The sequence below is a fragment of the Amaranthus tricolor genome, chromosome 6 (genome assembly GCF_026212465.1).
Source record: "Amaranthus tricolor cultivar Red isolate AtriRed21 chromosome 6, ASM2621246v1, whole genome shotgun sequence".
NCBI classification, from domain to species: Eukaryota; Viridiplantae; Streptophyta; class Magnoliopsida; order Caryophyllales; family Amaranthaceae; genus Amaranthus; species Amaranthus tricolor.
In genome coordinates, this window is record NC_080052.1 from 25,386,156 (window position 1) to 25,409,327 (window position 23,172).

At 29.3% G+C, this 23,172-nt stretch overlaps 1 protein-coding gene across 1 annotated transcript; it reads left to right on the plus strand.

Annotated features, from left to right (window-relative positions):
- The first annotated feature begins 596 nt into the window (after positions 1-596).
- Positions 597-10,416, plus strand: LOC130814945 (uncharacterized). Its single transcript, XM_057681241.1, has 14 exons — positions 597-1,207; positions 2,819-2,905; positions 3,402-3,505; positions 3,654-3,704; positions 3,951-4,122; positions 4,229-4,549; positions 6,071-6,274; positions 6,384-6,899; positions 7,012-7,221; positions 7,572-7,760; positions 7,994-8,166; positions 9,248-9,400; positions 9,480-9,561; positions 9,658-10,416. Exons 1-14 carry the CDS (start codon positions 752-754, stop codon positions 10,045-10,047), a joined length of 3,108 nt encoding a protein of 1,035 aa, XP_057537224.1. The 5' UTR covers positions 597-751; the 3' UTR covers positions 10,048-10,416.
- The last annotated feature ends 12,756 nt before the right edge of the window (positions 10,417-23,172 follow it).

Genomic DNA, 23,172 nt, shown 5'->3' on the forward strand with positions numbered 1-23,172 from the left:
ATAATAATAATAATAATAACAACAACAATAACAACAACAATAATAACAACAACAACAACAATAATAATAATAATAATAATAATAATAATAATAATAATAATAAGTAAAAAATAAAAAAAATAAAAAAATTGAGTTGCACAAAATGTGCGACTCAATTTTTTTATTTTTTTTATTTTTTACACCAATTCAAATCCATTAAAGTACGTACCTGATCAGATTCATAGTCGCTTTCGTTAGCCTTAGCAAATCGATTCCAGCTAGCAGCTTGTTTAAAATCAAAGAACGTTTCTTGAGAGATTTTAGAGAGATAGTACCGTGTTTGAATTTGTATATCATATAAGGGCGCTTCTGAAAATTCAATATATATAGGGTCGCGATAAAAATGTTCGAAATTAGGTTTAAACTTTAAATTTAATGTTTTAAAAGTGATAATAATGTTATTAAGTGTGATTTACGTTTGATAAACAAATTTTAAGTCCAGAGTCAAAATCATAATTTTATTTTTGGATGCCGATTAAATGAAACGGATGGCGATAAATAATAATTCATTAAATTATTAATCCTTTTAAAATTTAATAATCAATCAAATCAAAAAACACTTTCCCACTTCATACTCAATAAAAAAATAAACAGATGAAATCCAATTAAGATGCAAACATGCAGTGAAGATGAGTGATAATAAAATACTCCATTGATGATACTTCGTTAACTCAATTCAATTCTTAACTCACTTTCTTCCTTCATCCTCTTAATGGGTCGCCTTTCTCAATCTTCACCGGAAACCACCTCTTCAGTTGACGACAATGGCGCCGATCTAGGGTTTCGATCTAACTACGATCGTTCTCTATTCAAACGCACACATCCTCCTCACTCTTCTGACACCTCCAAATTATCTGATCGACAGTTTTTTGCCACTGGACATCGTTTTCGTTCTCGGAGGAAAACTTTTCAACTCAAAGGAAATTCGTTAGTTTACGTTATTATTTTAGTTGCTGTGTTTGGCTTTGCGTTGGCTTCTATGGTGTTGCAGAGTTCTATTACTTCTGTGTTCAGACAAGGTGTTAATGTCGGTGGAATGTCTTCTCAGGGGTTGAAGCTTGGTACTAGTTTACGATTTGTTCCTTCTATGAGGTTTCTTGAAGAAGGTCGGCTTGATCTGCTTCGGAAGATGCCTCGGATTGGTGTTAGAGCACCTAGACTTGCTCTTGTATGTTGTTTATTGCTAATTCTAATTTCGTTTCTATAAATTGATTAACTGTGGATAATTTTTGTTAAAATTTTTTATCTATCTGTTGTTGGTGAAATGGTTCACAATTAGTATAGTGGGCATTTACATGCTTCAAGTCTCAAATGAGTTAGGTTGATAGAGTTGAATGTTTTCCCTTCTGCAGAAAAAAGGGTTTGCTCGAGAAGTTAGGGACTTAGGATGTTTACATTAGGAGGAGACGGAGAAAAACAGGATTTCAGCTAGGGCGTCTGAAAATTTTCATCTCAACATTTAGACAAGTTGATCGATAATTGCAATGTTTTTAGGATATTTGGGCACTTTATTATGTTGTTGGCTAGACTAGCAAGTATGGTGACTTATACTTAGACTTAAGCTAATTTGTGGAACAACTACCCCATATATACACTATATTTTCACTGATTTTTAAGAGTAAGTTATGGCCGGCCTTTGCCCAAATTCTCTGTCACCGGGATTAAATTTGATTTTATGATAGCTCGTGGAATGTTGCTGAATTGCTTTTTGATGGTGCATACTGCATTCTTATGACATCTAGTTATCTATAGCCTTTTACTTAACATTATCGAAGGCTGTTTTAGGTAGACTCAATGGAAACATTTCCTTGATTTTGGCAGAAAATTGTCAAGTCACAGCTCACAAGTATCCTTACTAGTGTTGCAGTATGATCTCCTAACATGGATACTTGAGTTGAAATGAAAATTCCTAGTAATATATATTAACACTGTATATTTTTAGTACTTGGCTTATCCAATATAATTTTATACATAATACTTTCTTAAAATGATAAATTTATTTTTTTAACGTGATTTTTAATGATCGTCATTGATGTTTTCTTTATAATATTGAATCAAATGAGTTAATTAAGCAAAATTCGTTTATAAAATAAAATTTGTTCCTATAATATTATAGAACATCACAATTCTTGGTCAACAAAGATCGAACATGACATTTTTTTAGACAAACCAAACTTCAATCCTTCTCTCCATACCTCCCTCCTCTTTTGCTACTTTGATAAAGAAAATATCATCCCGTTAATTTCCCCTTTTGGCTCTGTAATAAGTGGCGGTCAATAATTTTGGGTTAAAATGGGGTTATATTGTGGTGCTTTATCATGAATTTGATGTTTTGGCTTTAAGGCAACTTAGAGTGCTTTGAAATTTGGAGGACAAAGATTTGATGTTCATGTGTTCTGTCTTGTTAAACTGTTGGGAACATTGTACTATAGTTAGAACTTAATGGTTTTGGAATATAGCTTCTGTTATTATGGGTTGATTTTGGGATTTGATGAAGATAAAGATGAAGGTGAAGCTGGGATGGAGGTGAAGATGGGAAAAGTATAGGAGAGAAAGATCTGAGTTTCGGTGGGTGTGGTGTTTCTAGTGAGGTGGACGGTGTGATGGTGGGGGAGATAGAGTGTTCAAAAGGAGAAATCTGACCATTTGGTAGTGAATTGAAAAAAAGTGTCACTTTTTGGTAGTGTTTTGTATTTTAAAAAGATTTGATAGTAACGATAACCAATCTTTTTCAGGTAGTTAATGGTAATTAAATCCTAATTTATGTGAACTCTGTCAGATTTTAGGAAACATGAAGAAAAACTCTGAGACATTAATGTTGTTCACACTGATGAAGAACTTGCGGCATATTGGCTACAAGTTGAAGGTATTGTTTTACATATATTATTTCGTTTTTTGTTTGATGAATATCGGTGTTGTGGGGCTTAGTTACTTGAGAAACATGTTTTATTATTGTCATGTGAGTTGGAATTGCTAGTTTCTATTCGTCAAATATGATTCTAGTGATTGTGATTTCTTCCATATTTTCCATGGTTAAGACATTTTCCTTATTTAGCAAGTACATTTACCTGTCTTGTGTTGAAAATTGTACATTAACTTTTCATCTTGCTGAATATTTGCTTTGGAGGAGAGTGGGGTGTTTACATAAGCTGATTAAAACTATTGTCTTCTTTTGCATAGATTACTTCTAAGGAGCTATGGTGTCTCTTGTCATGTTGATCTTTTTGGACATTCTTTTTACTGCTACTCTGAAATGTGATCTATGAGGGCAATAAATATTTTGCTAATTCTTTTTACTGTCAGCACAATTCATTCAACAGAAACAGAAGGCCTCATGTGCAGTTTTTATTGCTTGTTGGCAGTGCTATGCTCTGAAGGACGGTGAAGCACGAGCAATGTGGGAAGAAATAGGAGGTCGAATGACAATTCTAAGTCTTGAAAGATATGAACATTTTGATTGGTCCCAGTATGTTTACTAGTTAACCTACTCAACCTTGTTTATTGGATGTCTGTAGCAAGAGAAGTCTATGCACAATAGGCCACTTGATATCACTCTGTACGCTACCTGAAACAGTTAATATGATATATTTTATTTTGTTCTTACTTTCAAACAGATATGAAGGTGTCATTGTGAATTCTCTTGAGGCTAAAGAAGTAATATCAAGGTACCTTTCTCTTGCTTCTGCGTTATATTTCAAAGATATTTTCTTTCACTCTGCTTGCAGTTTTCTATTTTTGTCCACTGAAAATAACATGGTGCTGCTCGGTTTGTATTTTTTTTGGGGGTTTATTCTAATTACAAGGTCTCTGTAAAATTTGAATTTGTATCTGAATAAAACGTCGGTGGAATGTATTAAATCATGTTCCTGTAGCTATAAATTTTCTGGACAGTGAGTTTTATATTTATGCAGCCTCATGCAGGCGCCATTTTGTTCTGTGCCGGTTGTATGGATTATTCAAGATGATAGCCTTGCAAAGCGTCTTCTGCATTACAACAAGATGGGCTGGGACCAACTTATTTCCCATTGGCAAATTGCATTTGGCAGAGCTGATGTTGTTGTCTTTCATGATTTTTCCTTGCCGGTGATATGTTTAATATTGGTTTATTATCAGACTCTTAAAAAGTCTGGTGTTTTTTTTTGATATTTTTCTTCATTAATCTCAGTTCATATATGTGCTGTCTTTTCAGATGTTGTATAGTGTCCTTGACAATGGAAACTTCTTTGTAATTCCTGGATCTCCAATTGATGTGTGGGCTGCGGAACGCTATCTTAAAACCCACTCCAAAAACGATTTGCGGAAAAGAAATGATTATGATGCAGATGATGTGCTGGTTGTGGTTCTTGGAAGTTCAATCTTCTACAATGAACTATCTTGGGATTATGCTGTTGCGATGCATACTATTGGACCTCTTCTTACCAAGTATGCCAAGGGGAAGGATGCTGATGGATCATTTAAATTCATCTTTTTATGTGGGAATACCAGTTACGGGTCAAATGATGCTTTAGAGGTAAATTATGATCTTTTCTGTATTCTAATGTGCTATTGACGTCTAGAGAAACGACCAGGAAGTTGCATATGGAATAGCTTCCTTAAGAGTGCCATAATCAATTGAAGTGTTTCTAGAGTAAAAAAACTGGATTGATTGAGAAGGTTGGTTTTCAAGTTTGAGGGTTTGGAAATCTTGTGGATTTGCAAGTTACATCACATTCAAAAAGAGAACAAATATTTTGAGAAAAAAAATCACTAAAAGATCATGAATGATTGTGTTCTATATTTATTTATCTTTTATTTTTAAATACCTTCGGTAGTTCTATATTTATTTATCTTTTATTCTCTTTAAGAAATGACCTCCTTCTGTTTTCAAGGGTAAGGTTGCTTACATCCGACCTCCTGCCTAAGCGTTTTCAATGTTATCAGGGTATAGTAATGTTGTGATTGTTTGAAGAAAAGTAAAAATACCACAATAATTCTAGTTGTCGCTTTTTCTTACTAATTCTTTACATATTCAAAATTTATAGATTCTTGTTCTTGGTTTCTGTATGATAATGTTCATTAGTGGATTAAATAGCTCTTTTACTTCATTGTATATCTCACTTTCTTTTTGAAAATACAGCTCGTCATGAACCGTCTCACTATGAGATGGACCCATATAATTAGCTGATTTTTCTAATTGGTCACTTTAAGATTGTAAATGAACTCTTTGAGGTTATAAATGATCACTTTAAGAATAAAAAAGTGATCATTTTAAAATTGTAAGGATCACTTTAAGGTTATAAGTGATCACTTTAATACAGTAAATGCACATTGTGTTTGGGCCAGCTAAATAGAGATGGTTTAATTGCTCTAGATTTAATGTGATAGCCATATTACTACCTAGGTGTCTTTGGGCTTCTTGTAACCAACATCATAAATTTCTTGACATATTGCATTACAATTGTGATTGATCCCTTTTTGTCATGTGAGCTTCATTCATGTTCACTTATGGTCCACTTATCTAGATTTTTAAAATCCGAAGTTGCAATAATCCAGTTTGGAAAGACTTGTAAAATAATATTGTCAACACCTGTCATGGCATTGTCAGTTACCCGTATGCTATTTAGTTTGTTAAGTTTGCATTTTATGAGGACTATGTTCCTTGAACAAAAGTACTTTGCAACTAAAAAAGTATTCTTTTATTAAGTCCTCAACTGGATTATCTTGTTTGCTTCCTTTTACCTTTCTGATTTCTTGTTTAGTTTAATGTGATACTTTATAACTTAATTTTTCTACTATAAGCATTCCTTTTTTCTACAAATGAATCTTGTGAAACCTAAAAACCAAAGTTATGAGAAGTAAAAGAAGTAGTGGTTTGTTCTCTTTCTGTTTCTTAAGCAAGTACTTTTAATTATGTCATCATTCATAATGCAAGTACAGTTTTTGTTAGCTCTATGGCCTAATCTTATTGCGTGATAGCAACCCACTTTTGTCATTTTCTAGAACCTTTTAATAGTTTTGTTAAAGTTTAATTATTTCTTTAAATTATGCACAGGGTATTGCTTCTCGCCTAAGACTTAGTCCTGGTTCCATAAGGCATTATAGCATGGGCCATGATGTGAATGGAGTGTTATTGATGGCTGACATAGTTCTTTACGGATCATCACAAGATGAAGAAGCCTTCCCGTCATTATTAATCAGAGCTATGTCCTTTGGAATTCCCGTAGTTGTACCTGATCTTCAAGTGATAAGTAAATATGTGAGTTTTTTACAAATTTTACTTCCCCTGTGTAAAAAGTACCGTGCTAAATAAGGAGATGCTTTTTTTTTTTTCATGTTCTATATGATAAACTTCTTTGAAAATGCAGGTTGTTGATGGTGTTCATGGAATGGTTTTCTCTAAGAATAACCCAGATGATTTGCTGAGAATCTTCTCGCTTTTAATTTCAAGTGAAGGAAAACTGTCCAAGTTTGCTGATGTAGTGGGCTCTACTGGGAAGCTTCTTGCTAGGAACTTGTTAGCTTTTGAGTCTATAATTGGCTATGCGAAGCTTATGGAAAATGTTCTAAATTTTCCTTCAGATGCTTCTCTGCCTGCACCAATATCTCAGATTCAACAGGATTCATGGGAATGGAATTCCTTCAGTGAAGTGATGGAACAGACAGCTGATGGCATGACAAGTATGGATGAGGAAGGAAATATAATGGAAGGGTCTATTTTGATTCGGATGCTTGAGGAAGATTTTAATACTTTTGCAACTTTGAGGAATATGTCTGTGGACACTATTGACATCGCAAAACAGGATCTTATAAGCACTGACGATCTAAATGGTGCTGAAGAGATAGCAAGCTTTGAAGAGTTTGAGAGGCGAGAAATGGATCAGGCATCTCCATAGCTTTGCTTGACATATTCTTCTCATATTAACTTATTCTCATTTCTTTTTCACTGTCTTATTGTGTGGCCACAACTTATTGGAGCCAAAATTTTGTTTACAGATTGATGAGAGAACGGAAAAGGACCCTGGTGTTTGGGATGTGATATACCGAAATGCTCGTAAATCTGAGAAACTCCGGTTTGAAGTTAACGAAAGAGACGATGGTGAATTACAAAGAACAGGTCGCCGGATATGCATTTATGAAGCTTATAGTGGTGCTGGGGCCTGGCCCCTTTTGCATCATGGTTCTCTGTACCGTGGTTTGAGTCTTGTAAGCTCTAGTTACTAACATCACCACTTTATGATTGGATACATGTAGCTTTGTCAAAACTTTCTCTTCCGGTGTTTTTTAACTTGTAGATTTTTATATTTTATTTTTATGTTTTATATTATTGAGAAGTAGTGAATTGTTTGGACTGCTAATTAGTAATTAGATAATCAATGAGTTTGGACTTAGCTATGCAAATACTTATAACAAAAAAAAGAGATGGAAGATTAAGTTTTGATTCTATTAAGCATCAAACTGATTTTATCTCTTAAATTTATTGTTCAGTATTTATCTTCAATCTTCATAGTGCAGAGTTAATAATGAATCTGTTTTATTACCTGTTTTCAAATCAGTCTAGAAGATCACGGAGATTAAGCTCTGATGATGTGGATGCAGCTTATAGACTTCCCTTCCTAAATGACCCCCATTATCGGGACATTCTCTGTGAAATGGGAGGCATGTTTTCTATTGCATATAAGGTGGATGATATACACAAGAGACCATGGATTGGATTTCAGTCATGGAAAGCTTCGGGTAGAGGGGTAAAATTTTGCGCTATTCTTTCTGTTTAAGACATGTATTATTAGTGTTGCAAGTTGGGTTATATTTTTTCAACAATACTAGCCTAAGTGCATCTAAATAAATGAATGGGATGAACTAAATATTGGTGTGCTGGGGTATACAGTATACTGCTTACTGCAAATTCCATTTGATTTCTATATTCCTATGATCCTATCTGTAGCTTAACTCTCAGTTTAATGATATGGCAAAACAGGTTTCACTGTCTCATAAAGCTGAAATTTCTCTTGAAGATATAATACAGAATGAAACCAAAGGAGAGGCTATTTACTTCTGGACACGATTGGACACAGACCTTGGTCTTTCAGAAAGCAATAGCTTGATTTCGTTTTGGTCAACATGTGATGTCTTAAATGGAGGATATTGCAGGTATGAAATTGAGTTTTATTGTACACTTTCTTCAAATATCTACCAAACATTTAACTATCTATATGCCATTAAGTGTCTCCCACCTAGGCTGTTTATAGGGGCTCGGATGTACTCAACCTTTCCCTTACAAAAATGATGTTTTAACACTTAATAGCAAAGTTCATCAGTAACATCATATTAATAGGAAGTGCACGTGATTTAGTGAATCATTACTATATTCTACTGTAATTTGTAACGAAAGAATTTTAAAGTTTTGAATTCATCGAGAGTCATTTCTCTAAATATCAATTCCAATTTTTCTGCTAATATATTGTGTATGTAGACCCGATTTCTGTTTCATAGATTCTGCTCTACAAATTATTTCGTAATCTATCATGGTGCATTGCATCTTGTTATCATCCACGCCTTTGTGTGACAGAAGTGTGTTTGTTCATATTTACTTCTTTAAAGCAGTATCTTGTTGGGAATGTCAGGGTTGTTTCTGATTTTTATAATTAAAAAATCAAGTTTATTGGTGTGCATTATGTAGCCTATCTTGTTATCATACGAGGAAAAACAAAAAGGTTGAAAAGCAAGTTGTTTATGTATGATAGTGCTTGAAATGTCTTGTGATAATAATCCATCACACTTGTAGCCAACAATCACTGCCAATCTCCACCTGAAGTCTGGTGTGTATATTGTCTGCTTGCTCTCGGATAACCCATGCTAAATGTGTGCACCAGATGTAATTCAGTGTTTCTGTGTTACTGCTTTATTGGTATGCTTGATCTTTTGTTGTAGTTGGGGTTCCTAAGTCCCTTTGCTGTTTCTTATTTCTAGCTTATATCGTGCTCTCTTGTCAGGGGTTCTCATCTTTGTAACTTCTGGTTTCATTGTGTTAATCCTAAATCGTGGATTTTATTATTTAATATGATGTACATGTACATGTTGAGCATGATATTCGAGTCTGCTTTATTTTTCTTTATTCTAGTGAGTAGTTGCGTGTTATTTCCAAGTCCTTCATAGTTCACAACCTTTTGGCAAAGCATATTGGTTACTTAGGTGGCAATTATTTACTATGATTTTTTCTACAATTTCTCAGAACGGCTTTTGAAAATGCATTTCGCCGTATGTACGGCTTGCCTTCAAATGTCGATGCCCTTCCTTCAATGCCCGAGGATTCTGATCACTGGTCTGCTTTGCATAGCTGGGTCATGCCAACATCTTCCTTTCTGGAATTCATGATGTTCTCGAGGTAATCATGCTGAATAGATACAGCTCACTTAGTGTTGATGAATAAACCATCTGTCTTATGAATTACACCTTCTTCTCAGGATGTTTGTTGATTCTCTTGATGCTTTACATAGTGACGGAAGTAGAACAACTCACTGTCCACTGGGAGTTTCAGAAATTGAGGTAAACTTATTGATTTCATGAGCTGATATCCAACAAATGTTCTTAATGGTATGTCTTTAATCATTTTTATTGATGCTCGTTTCTTATCTTATGCAGAAAAAACACTGTTATTGTCGTGTTTTGGAGCTTCTAGTCAATGTCTGGGCCTATCATAGCGCACGGAGTATGGTATACATTGATCCACGTACGGGTATACTGGAAGAACAGCACCCTGTAAATCAAAGGAAAGGATCTATGTGGGTCAAATACTTCAACTTTACACTGTTGAAAACCATGGACGAAGATCTTGCAGAAGCTGCCGATGATGGTGATCTGCAACGTGAAGCCTGGTTGTGGCCGTTGACCGGGGAAGTGCATTGGCAAGGCATATACGAAAGGGAAAGGGAGCAAAGATATAGGCTCAAAATGGATAAGAAACGAAAAATTAAAGAGAAACTAATTGAGAGGATGAAGTACGGGTATAAACAGAAATCTCTTGGAAAATAAGCAATCTCTAGAACTAAACCCCGCGATGTCATAGTACAGAAGCTTGCTTCTGCTAGAAAACGACTAAGCCAACATAAATCAGCGACATTCTTTGCTAGCTACGTAATCTCTCGTCATTGTGTATTCGTATCATCAAAGGTGAGGCCTTCAAAATATCAAGTGGGACACATGACTGCTCGGTTGCTAAAATTTGAGAAGCAGCAGCAATTGCTTGTTAGTTGCTCGGCCATGTTGACAAGAGCAAGACATTCGTTTAGATTCTTTTGCTTACTAATTGATGTTAAATGAACGTGTATATTCTCATCTGACTGACTGTATATTGGCCAGTGGCATGAAATGCAAATTTTGATGGAATAGGTTCAATCTCTATTTTACTACGTGTTTCAGATTTCTAGAAGAAAAATATGGAGTTTTCTAATCTAGCACCAGCAGTGATGAAAATCGGAAAGTAACACATCTTTTAAGCAATATTTTTTATTTTGGCTGCTTGCTGTGTTGAACAGAACAGAAGCTACTTTTGTTTCGAATCAACACAAATTATATTCGAAGGTCAACAACAAATTATAATAACAATGTTAGATTCTTATCCTCAACATATAAGGCTGACCTTGAGTGAAATTCTCAACAATAAACCAGCAAGATCAACCCGTTTCAGCTGGCTCGCCCATCTGATAGGCCTTTGACACATGATGATGAAAAGGAGATTTGGGCACTATGGGCCTCATCACATAGTGGTTGTTTGGTAAATGATTTTTTTTCGCATTTTGGCTATTGACTTTTTATATTGGTTAAAAAGTAAAAAAAAAAAATTATTTGGTAGTGGTTTTTTTGAAAGTTAGTCAATATGAAAAACCTAAGTTGATTGGATTTTAATCGACTTTTAGATTGTTTGTCTTACTTTGTTTCTAATAAACAGTTAACGGTTAATATTTAAGTTATTAAACTTGCCTTTAAATTGCTAGCTAATTTTTAATGGTTGACTAGTTTTTTTTCATTTATTTTAAACTAAATCCAATGCAAATAATAATTTGTAAACATAAGAAACCTATAAGAATACGAGAGTACAATTTTTTTAATAAGATGGTGGACCTTGCAAAAGCTAGTAGCAATAAAATCCACAGAAACATTATCATTTATGTTCCCTCATTGACCCTTGCTCATTCCCAATCAACAATTTTCCAAATCTTGGCATTCAAGAACAAAAAATTCATAGAAACCAACAAAAGCATGATTACAAATAATGAATATAAGATCATAGAGACATAAGAATGATTTCAACATTAAATCCCAAGGATCACATATGATCTTATTTGAAATTATTTAGAGGGGTATGATCGAATTATAAGATCACATATGATCCTATAAATACACGATCATAATTTATTTATAAGTTACAAAAATTAAATTTGCAATTAAAATTTGTTTGAGTTCATTTTTATCGCGGCAAGAGAAAATAGTATAAGGACCCTATTTACTTTTTAATGTTACCAAAATTTTTGCAAAAATTTAATTTTGGTAGGTTTTGAACCCTTAACTGACAATATTACATGAAGACACGTAACCAACTATAAGAAGTTTGTTAATATATGACGCTCTTAAATTCTAGAGCCTTAGACGGTCGGACACCTAAAATGAGTCTAAAACCGCTCATGAGTTTTATGAATGACAATATGAAAATATGTTCAACTAATTTAAAGTTCTATATTGGTAAAAAAAAATGTTCATTTTTATAAAATTAAGATTATGAAATATTTCAAATATATTTGTGTAATTGAAAAGGGATTGGTGAACAATGATAAATAAAAAATATAATAATATATTATAATTAATATTAAATTTACTGAATTAAATTGTTAAATTTAAATTGAAAAATTGTATATCAATTGTGTTATGACTGATGATCCTAACTATTAATTTAGTTTTTAATTATAATCTTAGAATCCTACCACTATTACAATGCTACCTACAATCAATAAACACATGCCCATTGGGATTTGGGAATCTCTCTTAATTATTATATTAATTGTTATTTTTATTTTTATTTTTATTTATTAAAAGATAGAAGTATTAAAACAATATTACGTGGCATGTACTAGAAGTAAGGAACACGACAAACTTGTATATTTTTTTTCTTTCTAATTTGTTTTGTGGACAGACGACATAATGTTCAAGTTAAGTGCTGAATGAACTCCCACGTACTCTCTCCCCTACATTGTAAAATACTCCGTTTTTTAATATATTATTTTCAATAACAAATTTAAAAAATAAAAAATTATTATTTATCTAATTATTTTTATACGTATAATTTTTTTAACAGAGACAAATTCATATAATTAGTCTATTACTAATTGATTATAACACTCTAAATAAATATAGATCAGCTCAATAGCATTGTCTCACTATAAAACCGTCTTATTTAAAATGTCTTATGAAATAAAATATGCAAGTGATATTTTATTTTTGGCCATAGTATAATTTTTTTAATTCTTATCCGCATATTTAATTAACTTATTTATTTAATATACACATCAACATAAAACATATTTATATGTTTTTTTTTAATGTTAAATTGCTCATAAATTGTAATCGTAGCAAATCTTATAAAATGTGGGTAAAAGTACTTAAAAGTAAAGAGATTACCGATCCCAAAGCCGTGACAATTACTCAACATTCTTGTTTGGTTTTAACACCAATTTTCTGGATCAACCCCTTCAATGGTCCCCTCTCTTTCCTTTGTTTTCTAACTACGAGGTAAATATACAAGTACTAATTGTGTATCCAACAAATGACCTTTCATGAAAATTGATTTTTTTTTTTTTTTTTACTTTTTATAATTTTCAAAATAATTTTAGACTATAAATATTTTTATATAAAAAAAATTCTTTCCTTCTCTTTAAAGAAGTTTTTATTCGTTATTTTAAGGTTTTCAATTTGTCGTTTCTATAAAAAATCATTCTATTTATAACACAAATTTTAAACAAAAATAATAGTTTTCATTTTCAGTGTAATAATACTTATGATCCTCGTATATTTTCTACTAGTTTCATTTTAATATTTTTATATTTCCTATGGTCCTTATATGTTTCCCACTAACCTTATAAAAGTATTTGTTTAATTGTTGTGGTTCCCGTGTTTTTTCCACTAACTTTCTTTTAGTATTTTTTAATGTTTATGGTTCTCACTTTTCCTCTATGAAATAAAATAAAATACTCATTATCTAAAAGATTTTATTTTTTAATTCATGTGAATATTTTTTTATGGGAACTTTATTAAGGAAATTGAGGGATTATAACAAATAATACTACTAAACATTAAGACGAATCTAGATGAGTGTAGAAATTATGACCTTTCCTACTGTTCAACGTAACTGTGTTTCATTTAAATTTTAACACTATTTATCAATCACTCTTAAATTATATTGTATTCTTAATCTATAAGTTATAACATAAGCATATGAAATCTTATTTAATTCTTTTAAATTATTAATTTTAATTTATTATAATTTTTAATTATATATAAATACTAATGATGGTACAAAATGAGATGTTTAAGTTGGATATGAGGGGTAGTTACTTTTGAATTGAGATGATAATTGATACCAAATTGTCAAGGTAGATCCTCTTTACTCTTTTCTATTTTTTTTTCCTTTTTTGGTTAAATCATTTAACGTTCTGCATTACTCAATCTACTGCTCCCATATTTAATTCTAATCATCATTTCAATTATTTCACCCACATTTTGATGCACTCCTTAGATCTAAAATACTACCCTTTTTCTTAAATTATTCTATTTAATAGATTATTATTATTGTCACTATTTATAAAAAGAAATAGTGATGTGAAAATTTATTTGAATCGTCTAATTGTATATTTTTATAATATTAACTCTTTAACTAAAAAAATTAATATATAAATAATTAAAATAACATATTAAATTAAAAAAAAATATAAATATAACCAGTATAATTAAACAAAAAATATTATTTAATGTTACTTTCAACTTAAAAACTATTACAATTTTATTCAAACTCTTAACAATAAATTATAATATGAAACAGAAGGAATACTCTCATTTACGAAATAAACAAGAGATTTAACTTTTTATGAACTGTGATCTGTGAAGTCAAACAATTGTAATTTTCCACATCTTTTTTCTAAAATTTATTAGACTAAAAAATAAACTCAAAGTATAATGTAAGGCATTTTAACTCCAAAAATGGCCTTTGTCTTTTTGTAGTAAATTGCTTTTTGATCGATTACCAAAACACTTTAAAAAAAGTTATTTCTTTAAAGCATATAAAGTAAAATTTGATGAATATAAAATATAATATAATTACTTTTTATTAAGATATAAAAAATATAAAATAATAGAGTCTTATCTCAGTTGAAGACCAAATAGTTAGCGTGCCTTGTACTTCCTCAATCCATTTCATTATACTTGTATAGTTGTAATTAATAGTTATATTTTTCGCACAATATATCACAATTAATTGCAAATATTAATCTCGATATATGTAATAATTAAATATTAAAAAAATAAAGAAAGTATAATGCGAAAAGGTATGTAAAAATTAAACGCCGTCATTTAATCTACCTTTATTTATTGATACTCCAATTATTCCATCAACTTTCATCACCGTCAAGCAACCCCTGCTTAAACCAACAACTCCTCATCTACCTTCTCACAAACAATTGGAATCCAATTCTTGTTTTTTTAATTAATCTCTCATATTTACAATTAAATAATTTAAATTATACTTCTTCCATTTTTTCCATTTCATTTATTCATTAATTAGGACTCTATAATTTAATAGAAATAAAATAATATCTAATCATCCATAACTAAAATTTATAACATGAGGTAATAAGAGATTCTTTAACTTAACTCCAATTAAGAAAATTATATATATCAAATATATAATATAGAAAATATGGTTGATGGTCGATGAATCATCAACCCACTAAAATTAATAGATGAATAATGATAATTATTAAAAATCAAATATTATGAATAGTAGAGAAATTTAGAGAGTATATAAAAAGAATACAAAAATTGTATTCAACTTAAATTATTATTTGATTAATTAAACATATAGTAGTAACTAAGATGGTTACACTCATAATTATAATTAAAATTAAAATACTTGAGATAATGATCGATCTACATTCATTCATTCATTAGTGTAAAACAAAATAAAATAAAACTATACTATATTTAATTATCTAAATACAACCATTAAAAATAAAAAATTAAAAAAAAAAAAGATTAAATGCAAGGGCATCTTCTTTTAAGAAGTCTACGAGAATGAATTTGTTGAAAACTAGTAGTAAAGAAATCTTGAAGAACTTCATCTTTAGGAATAATAAGTTGAGGATACTTATGTTGATCAATGAAATCCAGCTTTTTTCTACATGCTATAAGGGCCCCACATCTTCTTTTCCGCGGCGCTGGCGGTGGACTTCGCGGCGGCGGTGGGATCTTGTGTTCATCTGAGGTTGGTGTTAGTGGGTCCACTTCTTGTTGTTTTTCATCATTTTTATTGATTTTTTGTGATTTTAGTTTGGGATTTGATGATGATGAAGAAAAAGGGTAATTATGGGTGTTATTGGTTGTGTTTTTGGGTTGATTTGATGATGGGTTTAGGATTATTACAGGGGAATTTAGATCTGTTGACATGGTTTTTGGGTTTAGGAGGGGAGGATTATTGAAGGGGAGGAAATGGAAATATATATGGAGAGAATTAAGATTAATATTTAAGAAGATATGATGGATTATAAGAAGAGAAGAGAAGAGAAGAGAAGAGAAGAAAAGGTGGGTGAAAGAGAGGCGTGTAAAAGAAGGTAAGCTAATCAAGCTATTAGTCTTGGGAAAGAAAGAGAAAGGAGGAAGGAAGAGTAATCAACCTTTTGTCATGCTTATATACCAACATCCAACTATTATCTCCATTCAAAAAAAAAAAATATTTTGTATGATAAATATATATTATTTTATTGAATAATAGATTTGATGGAGAAAATGTGATGACTATATACATTATAAATATTAAAAGAAAATTAGTAGAAAAAATATAGGGATTATAATTAATAAAATATTTTTTTATAAAGTTAGTGAAAAATATATGGAAACTATAAGAAATATAAAAATGTTAAAATGGAGTGAGAACTATAAGCATCATCATCATCAACATATCCTGTGTATCTCGCCCATAGAAATACTATGATCTGGCTCTGGGAAGAAAAGGAGTGCGGCAACCCATACCCATAAAAAAGTATTGTGAAGATGACCATAAACATTATTAAAATATTAAACGCAAAGTCTAATATAAACTGATTATTTTGTACTATATTTTTGATCCGCATTTGTCGATAAAATGGTGCACATTATTTTAATGCACTATATAAGTTCATATGAACTTATAGAGTTACTGACAAATAAATTAATGCAGTGTTTGGGAACAAATATTTCATTTTAATTTATAGATTTTAATTATGAGCTTATAAATGAAGAATTTGAGAATGATAAGGTTTGGATAGTCATTTTCAAATTCTTAATTTTAACTATTTTAAAAACAATGGTGGAATTTGATTCAAATCTAAATTTGAAAATTTTTAATTTGCAAAATAATTTTTTTGAGCCAATTTCAAATTTTCTAATAAAATCATCGTTTCCAAACATAATATTAACATTAATTTACAATAATTTATGTTGCTTTATAGAATGAGTTTATTAGTTATATTTATGGCTAAAATTGCGGAAAAATTAACATAAATAAAATCTATAAAATTATTGTGTATTTTTTTCTACATCTTTCAATTAGATACTCCCTCCTATTCATCTTAAGTGTCCCATTTATTTTATGCACTCTATCCAATGCACTTATTTAATCCTTAAAAAATCGAATTATGTATAATTAAAAATTATAAAAAGTTGATATTAATAATCTTTACATCAAAACAAATCAAATAAAATCCCACATGACTATATTTTAACTTATATATTAATAATAAAATGCAATTTAAGAGTGATAAATGAATAGCGTCTCAAAAGTAAATGGGACACCTAAGGTGAATAGGAGGAAGTATTAATTTATATAATAAATATTTTTGGTTTGATTAATTGCTATTATATCCAAAAAATATTTTTAAAAATATAAAATAAATACTTGGAATTTGAAAATTATATTGGGTATTTAACTATTTTTACTTTTTGTCAATAATATAGATGAGATAAAGATGATGAAGGTGATTAGATTATTCTTATAGCCTACTCAATGTGGGCTCCACCATCTTTTTTCTTTCTCATTTTTTATTGTGAATTGTGACCAATTTTCATGTACGTGCTTTGCTATTATTTTGTTCCCCCTTAAATGTATCATGTATGTGTTTATTTTTATTTATTTAATTATTTTTGTGACTCCCACTAAGATTTACTCCACTTGAGAAAATGGAATGGGGCTGGCCGGGCAATTAAAACTTGGGGTTAATTATTAATGGGCATCATTGATTAGCATGCCCAACAATTGTACATTTTTGTTTTTATTCTTTAATTTAAATTACCAAAAAAAATTACTACAAAAATACGGTGGAAAAGTCGAATATTTATTTTTTGGCTTTTTTTCTTATCTTGATTTTAACATTTAAAGTAAAAATTGTGGTTATTTTTTTTTGATACTTTTACAAATATGCATGGTATTAGAGATGAACCTAAAATTTGAAAAGAAAAAATTTATGAATTACAAATCTTAAAATTTTAGCACTTTGCGAGTTACAGCCTCAAAAGACACTAAAATATCAATGTTTATAATATTCAGGCCAAATTACAGGATTTCACCCACTTAACCAAAATTCTGAACACTAAAATGGTCGGAATCTTGTGATTTGACTCGAATGTTGTAAATATTGATACTTTGACGACTGTAATTCGCAAAGAAAAAAAAACATAAAGTTGTAATTTATTAAATTTTAAGACTGCAATTCTCAAATAATTTATTTTAAAAACAAGGTTATACACACTAGGCAATGATACTAATAGAAAATCTCTCAAATTTAATTCACATTAGCTGTATACAAATTAAAACTTTTAATATATGAAAATAACAAGTAAAAATAACAATGAGATATTTTTAATCAAACACGTTTAACGTTCTTAAATTTATCAAAAATTGTGAAAAAGATAAATAACTACGTATATGAAGTATAATAAATTAATAATTAAATTATAGCTCCATCCTAGAAGTATATTCTAATCAAATCTCTCACTTGATTTTGCACACTTATTTTATTTTTAAATATCTCTAATTGTGATTGGCTAAAAATTATTAATAGTTGATGTTAATTAAATTTATATTGAGAAGAATAAAACAAAATCTTACTTGATTATATTTTGATTTATAGATTGAGAATAAAATATAAAAGTGATTGTTAAATATTAAAAAAAAGATAATTTGATCAAAATAAGGTTGAGGAAGTATTTTTTTTAACAAAAAAACTATCCTTATCGTCAATGTTTCTACAAACTTTGTAGTATCAAAAAAATAAGTAAAATATAAATTATGGAGTTAATATTATGATTAAATTCTACATTTTCATTATTAAAAAAGGACAAGATTGAAGGATCTTTTTTCTAAAAATATTCCTACCTTTTTTTTTAAAAAAAAATTGGGTCATAATTAATCTCTAATCTCTTTTCTTGAAAATAAAACAAAAGTTAATAATGATTATAACAAAATTTGTCCACAAAAGTTTGTACTTATAAATTAGAAGTTATTCTTTTTATTTTTCACAAAATTCGCTCATAAATTATAACAAAAGTTAGCAACTACAATATCATAAATTAATTTATTAAACAAAATAAAGTAGTTATTGTTTTTTAAATTTAACAAAATAATGTAAAAGTGGAGGAGGAGATTGAATATTGTCAATGTCCATTCATCTTTTGGCTTCTTGAATGTAATTATTTTATACATTTAGGGTTTAAAGGTAATTTATTTATTAAATAATATATATATATATATATATATATATATATATATATATATATATATATATATATATATATATATATATATATATATATATATATATATATATATATATATATATATATATATATATCACAGGCTCAAGCCTATATCTATCTTGATAATAGAATATTATAAAAAATTCAGATGAAAAAGTATAATTTTTCAGGTAAGAATATCGAATCGATTCTCACTTAACTTTCTTTCTTTTTTCGGTCTACTTTTTATTGATAAAAAAAATTAAGTATAAAAAACATGTATATGAAAAGGAAAATGCAAAAGCTAAAAACTTTAGTCCTAAAAAGGTGAGGATAACCCAATTTCTATTATTAGCCGCTAATTTGAAAATATTTAACAGGATTTATTATCTCTTTTCTTTTTAGTGGATACAAAAATCGTTATCAGTATGGTTGGATGTGATGGTGCACCAACTAATTTAAGTTGGTGTTTGATGTTTAAATTAATATTAATATTAATTAAGATTTTCATTTATATATGAAAGTGATAGTTAATTGTTAATTATATATGAAATTGGAAATTGCAAAATGGAAGCACTAGTGGAAGTTGTGTTGGCATGAATGGCCATTGCGTAGCCAACTAGCCATATGATATATTGTTAAAAATGATTTATATAATAATTAATTAATAATTTAATTTATACAAATTATTAGAATATAAACTTTTTGTTTATAATTTGTCTCTTTTAGAGACTATCTATTACAAAGATAGATGTAATTTGAGAGGGGTTTCATTATGTCTTTTATTTTTTGCCTAAAGACTTTGCTTGGCTTCAAAGATTTCCTTCTACTCTTTGATTTAGACGTCCTTTTTTATTATCTTAATTAGCTAATTAGTGGCTTCAATGAATACTTTTCTCTATTTTTTTTTGTTCTTTTCATTTTTCCAAATGAAAATTCTACAACATTTTTTTTAATTATTAATTTTTTCATTTGAAAAATTTTTTGGGCAAAAATAATCTTATTTGCCTAACACATTTTACTAAAAAAGCATTATATATTTACATTTAACCTCTAAAATTTACTGATTCTTTCATATTAATGGTACCCTACCATTAATAAATTATAATAGCACACTCTTTGCTTTTATTGAACCCCTTATTCATTTTTGTGAATTTAACCAACAATAATTATTACTTATTATAGATAATAATTACTTTTGATAAAATCATCATCATCATTATCATCTTATCCAGTATATCCCATAGAAACTATGATTTGGGAAAGGAAGGCGACAACTCATATACGTAAAGGAAAGTGCAGTCAAAAAATCTATCAACTCGGGACAAATAATCCAATTACTTTTGATAAAATCTTATCCCTCAAATTATTACTCTTTTGGTTCCTCCCCAAATAAATTTGGTATCATTTGTAACCAAAAATTATTAGTGTACATTCTCGTTTGTACATGAAATTTATGTGCACCCATGCAATGATGGGATACTACACCAAAACATATAAGTACCCATTTGATAACAAGTCAAGATACTAAGAGTAATTATAAAATTAATTTGTATTTAATAATTAATTACAATAATAATGCACATCAATTTCTTCATCATTAGTGAATTTAACTCTTGTAAAGAGAAGATAAAATTTAGAACACATGTTGTAAGTGGAACTTGTCAATTATTTAGAAATTGTGTGGTCTTTGTATCTAAGATTCATTGGATGTAAGACGCCAAAGTTCCTTTCAAGAATGGAGTAAAAGTGTAATGGAGACTCACAAGAAACAAGCTAAAACAAATATGTTAATTTGGATGGACCACAATAAGTGGACATTTGATCATCAATGAAGACTCTTCATGTTTCAATCACTAAACAAGTGGGTAATTTTTTCCCAATATGAGTTGGCCTATTCAATTGTACTAGCATCTCTTTATACTAATCATAGGTGTGCTTGTGTTTTCTTTTAAAATTAATGGAATATATAATGTATTTTGATGCTTTAATTATGAGTTTAATATAATGATTTAAAGCCTCAGGTAATGTTATATAGTCTATTTTATATATCGACTTAAACTTTTAATTAATTAATATCTTAATATGGTATCAGAGCCAATGTAATAAGAGTTTTACAGATTTGAATTTTACTCACCATCATTTGAAATGAAATATTTTGCCCCAAATACAAAACGAGTATGTGTTGCATCTAGACTTTAATTTTAGATTAAATGGCTCTTGTATGAGGAAGTGAATTAAAGTGTATAGTATACTTTGGAGCTTCAACCATCAGTTTAATCATTTGGCTGAGTTGGAGTCTTGACAAAAATATTATGTCTCAACAGAATTAATAAATTTTTAATATTGCTATATTTTTTGTAGCTTATTTTTAGTTTACTTTTACCGACATTTTTTTCTTAAAGAGAACCATGTCACTGCAAAAAAAAAGTATAAGCAAATACTAGAAAATAAGTGAATTGCATCATTGCATGGACTTATAGCCTATAAATTTGGAATTTGTAGTTAAATAAAATTATCTATAAATATTATATTTAGATAGAAGAAAATAGAGAAAAAGAAAGGAAAAGAATCTATTAATACTATATTTAGATAGATGAAAATGGAGATAAAGAAATGGAAAAGAAAATAAAATAATGCAATTCTCTTTATTTAGACGGCAAATAATATAAAATGTAAATAAAGACAAGAGAATTACCAAAGGAAAGAACTCTTGGACAATGATTATAAATCAAAATTTTTGAACAATTAAAAAATTTAAAAGGAAAACGGCATCAATAATTAGTGTTTCCTTTCTTTTGTATCTCTCTTCAATTTCTCTCCGTCCTTTCCGTCCTAAAATGCTAAACATACTCTACTGGATTGCCTAATATATATTATGAGTTAATATAAACAATATATTTGCAAAATAACCAATGTTATTGTTTTTGTATTTTAATTACATATTGAGATGCATGTTTAGAGTGTGATTCATGCATAATATAGAAATACTCCCTCCACATCAATAAAATTGTCACATTTTCTTATTTGGCAAAACCATATCAATTGTCACATTTTTATTTTTGTCAATATTTTTTTACCTAAATATCCTTAGTTCACACAAGTAATTACGAATATACCCCTATATACCTTACTTACCTAACTATCCTTCACTATTTATCCTTCACTACTTACCCTTCACTAATTACCCTTCACTACTTACCCAACTACCACTTTTTAATGCACCCCACACCACTTTTAATATCCGTGCCCAAGTAAATGGGACATTTATATTGGGTGTGGAGGGAGTATCATCCTACCAAAAGTCTCAAAGGAAGAATATATACTAGCTATTTGGTCAATTATATTGGCCTAACACACACTTCAAGCATTTGATATTGTTATAATTATAATTATTATGTTATTTATAGTACTATTATGAAGGTATAACTTACAAGTTACAAACTATTAATTAGTATTGTACAAGCCAAATCATCTAATGTAGTGATCTTGGATTCCAAGTATTATAATTATTATTTATGTATATGTACAATGTAATAATTTTAGCTTTCTTATATTTCCATCTCTTTTATTTTAATTAAATATTTCATTTTAATTGGCATCTTTGAAAATCCATACTTCTCTCGAAGTATTAAAATAAATAGTTGGTACTAATTGGTACTTACTCCACCTTATATATTATTATGGTAAGACTTAGGGGTCATTTGGATTGATGATAAATATTTAAGGGGTAAAAAAAGTCAAATTAGTGAAATAAAGTTAAGTGGAGGTGTAAATAAAGTAATTGAAATTACTTATGAAAGATGTAGAATGAGAATAAACTAAAAAAACATAAATAAAAAGGATGATGGTTTTCCTCATTTGGAGGAAAGTATTCCCTCATCCTCCCCTAGGATAAATTTTTACCCCAATATGAGGGAAATAATTATTGTTTTATTCATTTCATTATCTTCTAACCAATTCTCTAACAATTAAATTCTTTTTTTTTCTATCTAATTAACTTTGTTATCCTACTTTGACTTTTATTTACCCCTTAAATATTTACACTCAATCCAAGCAAGTCCTTAAGTGACTTATTTCCCTCCCTATATAGTAGTTGGAGTTGTCCTTCTTTCACGACTTAAGATG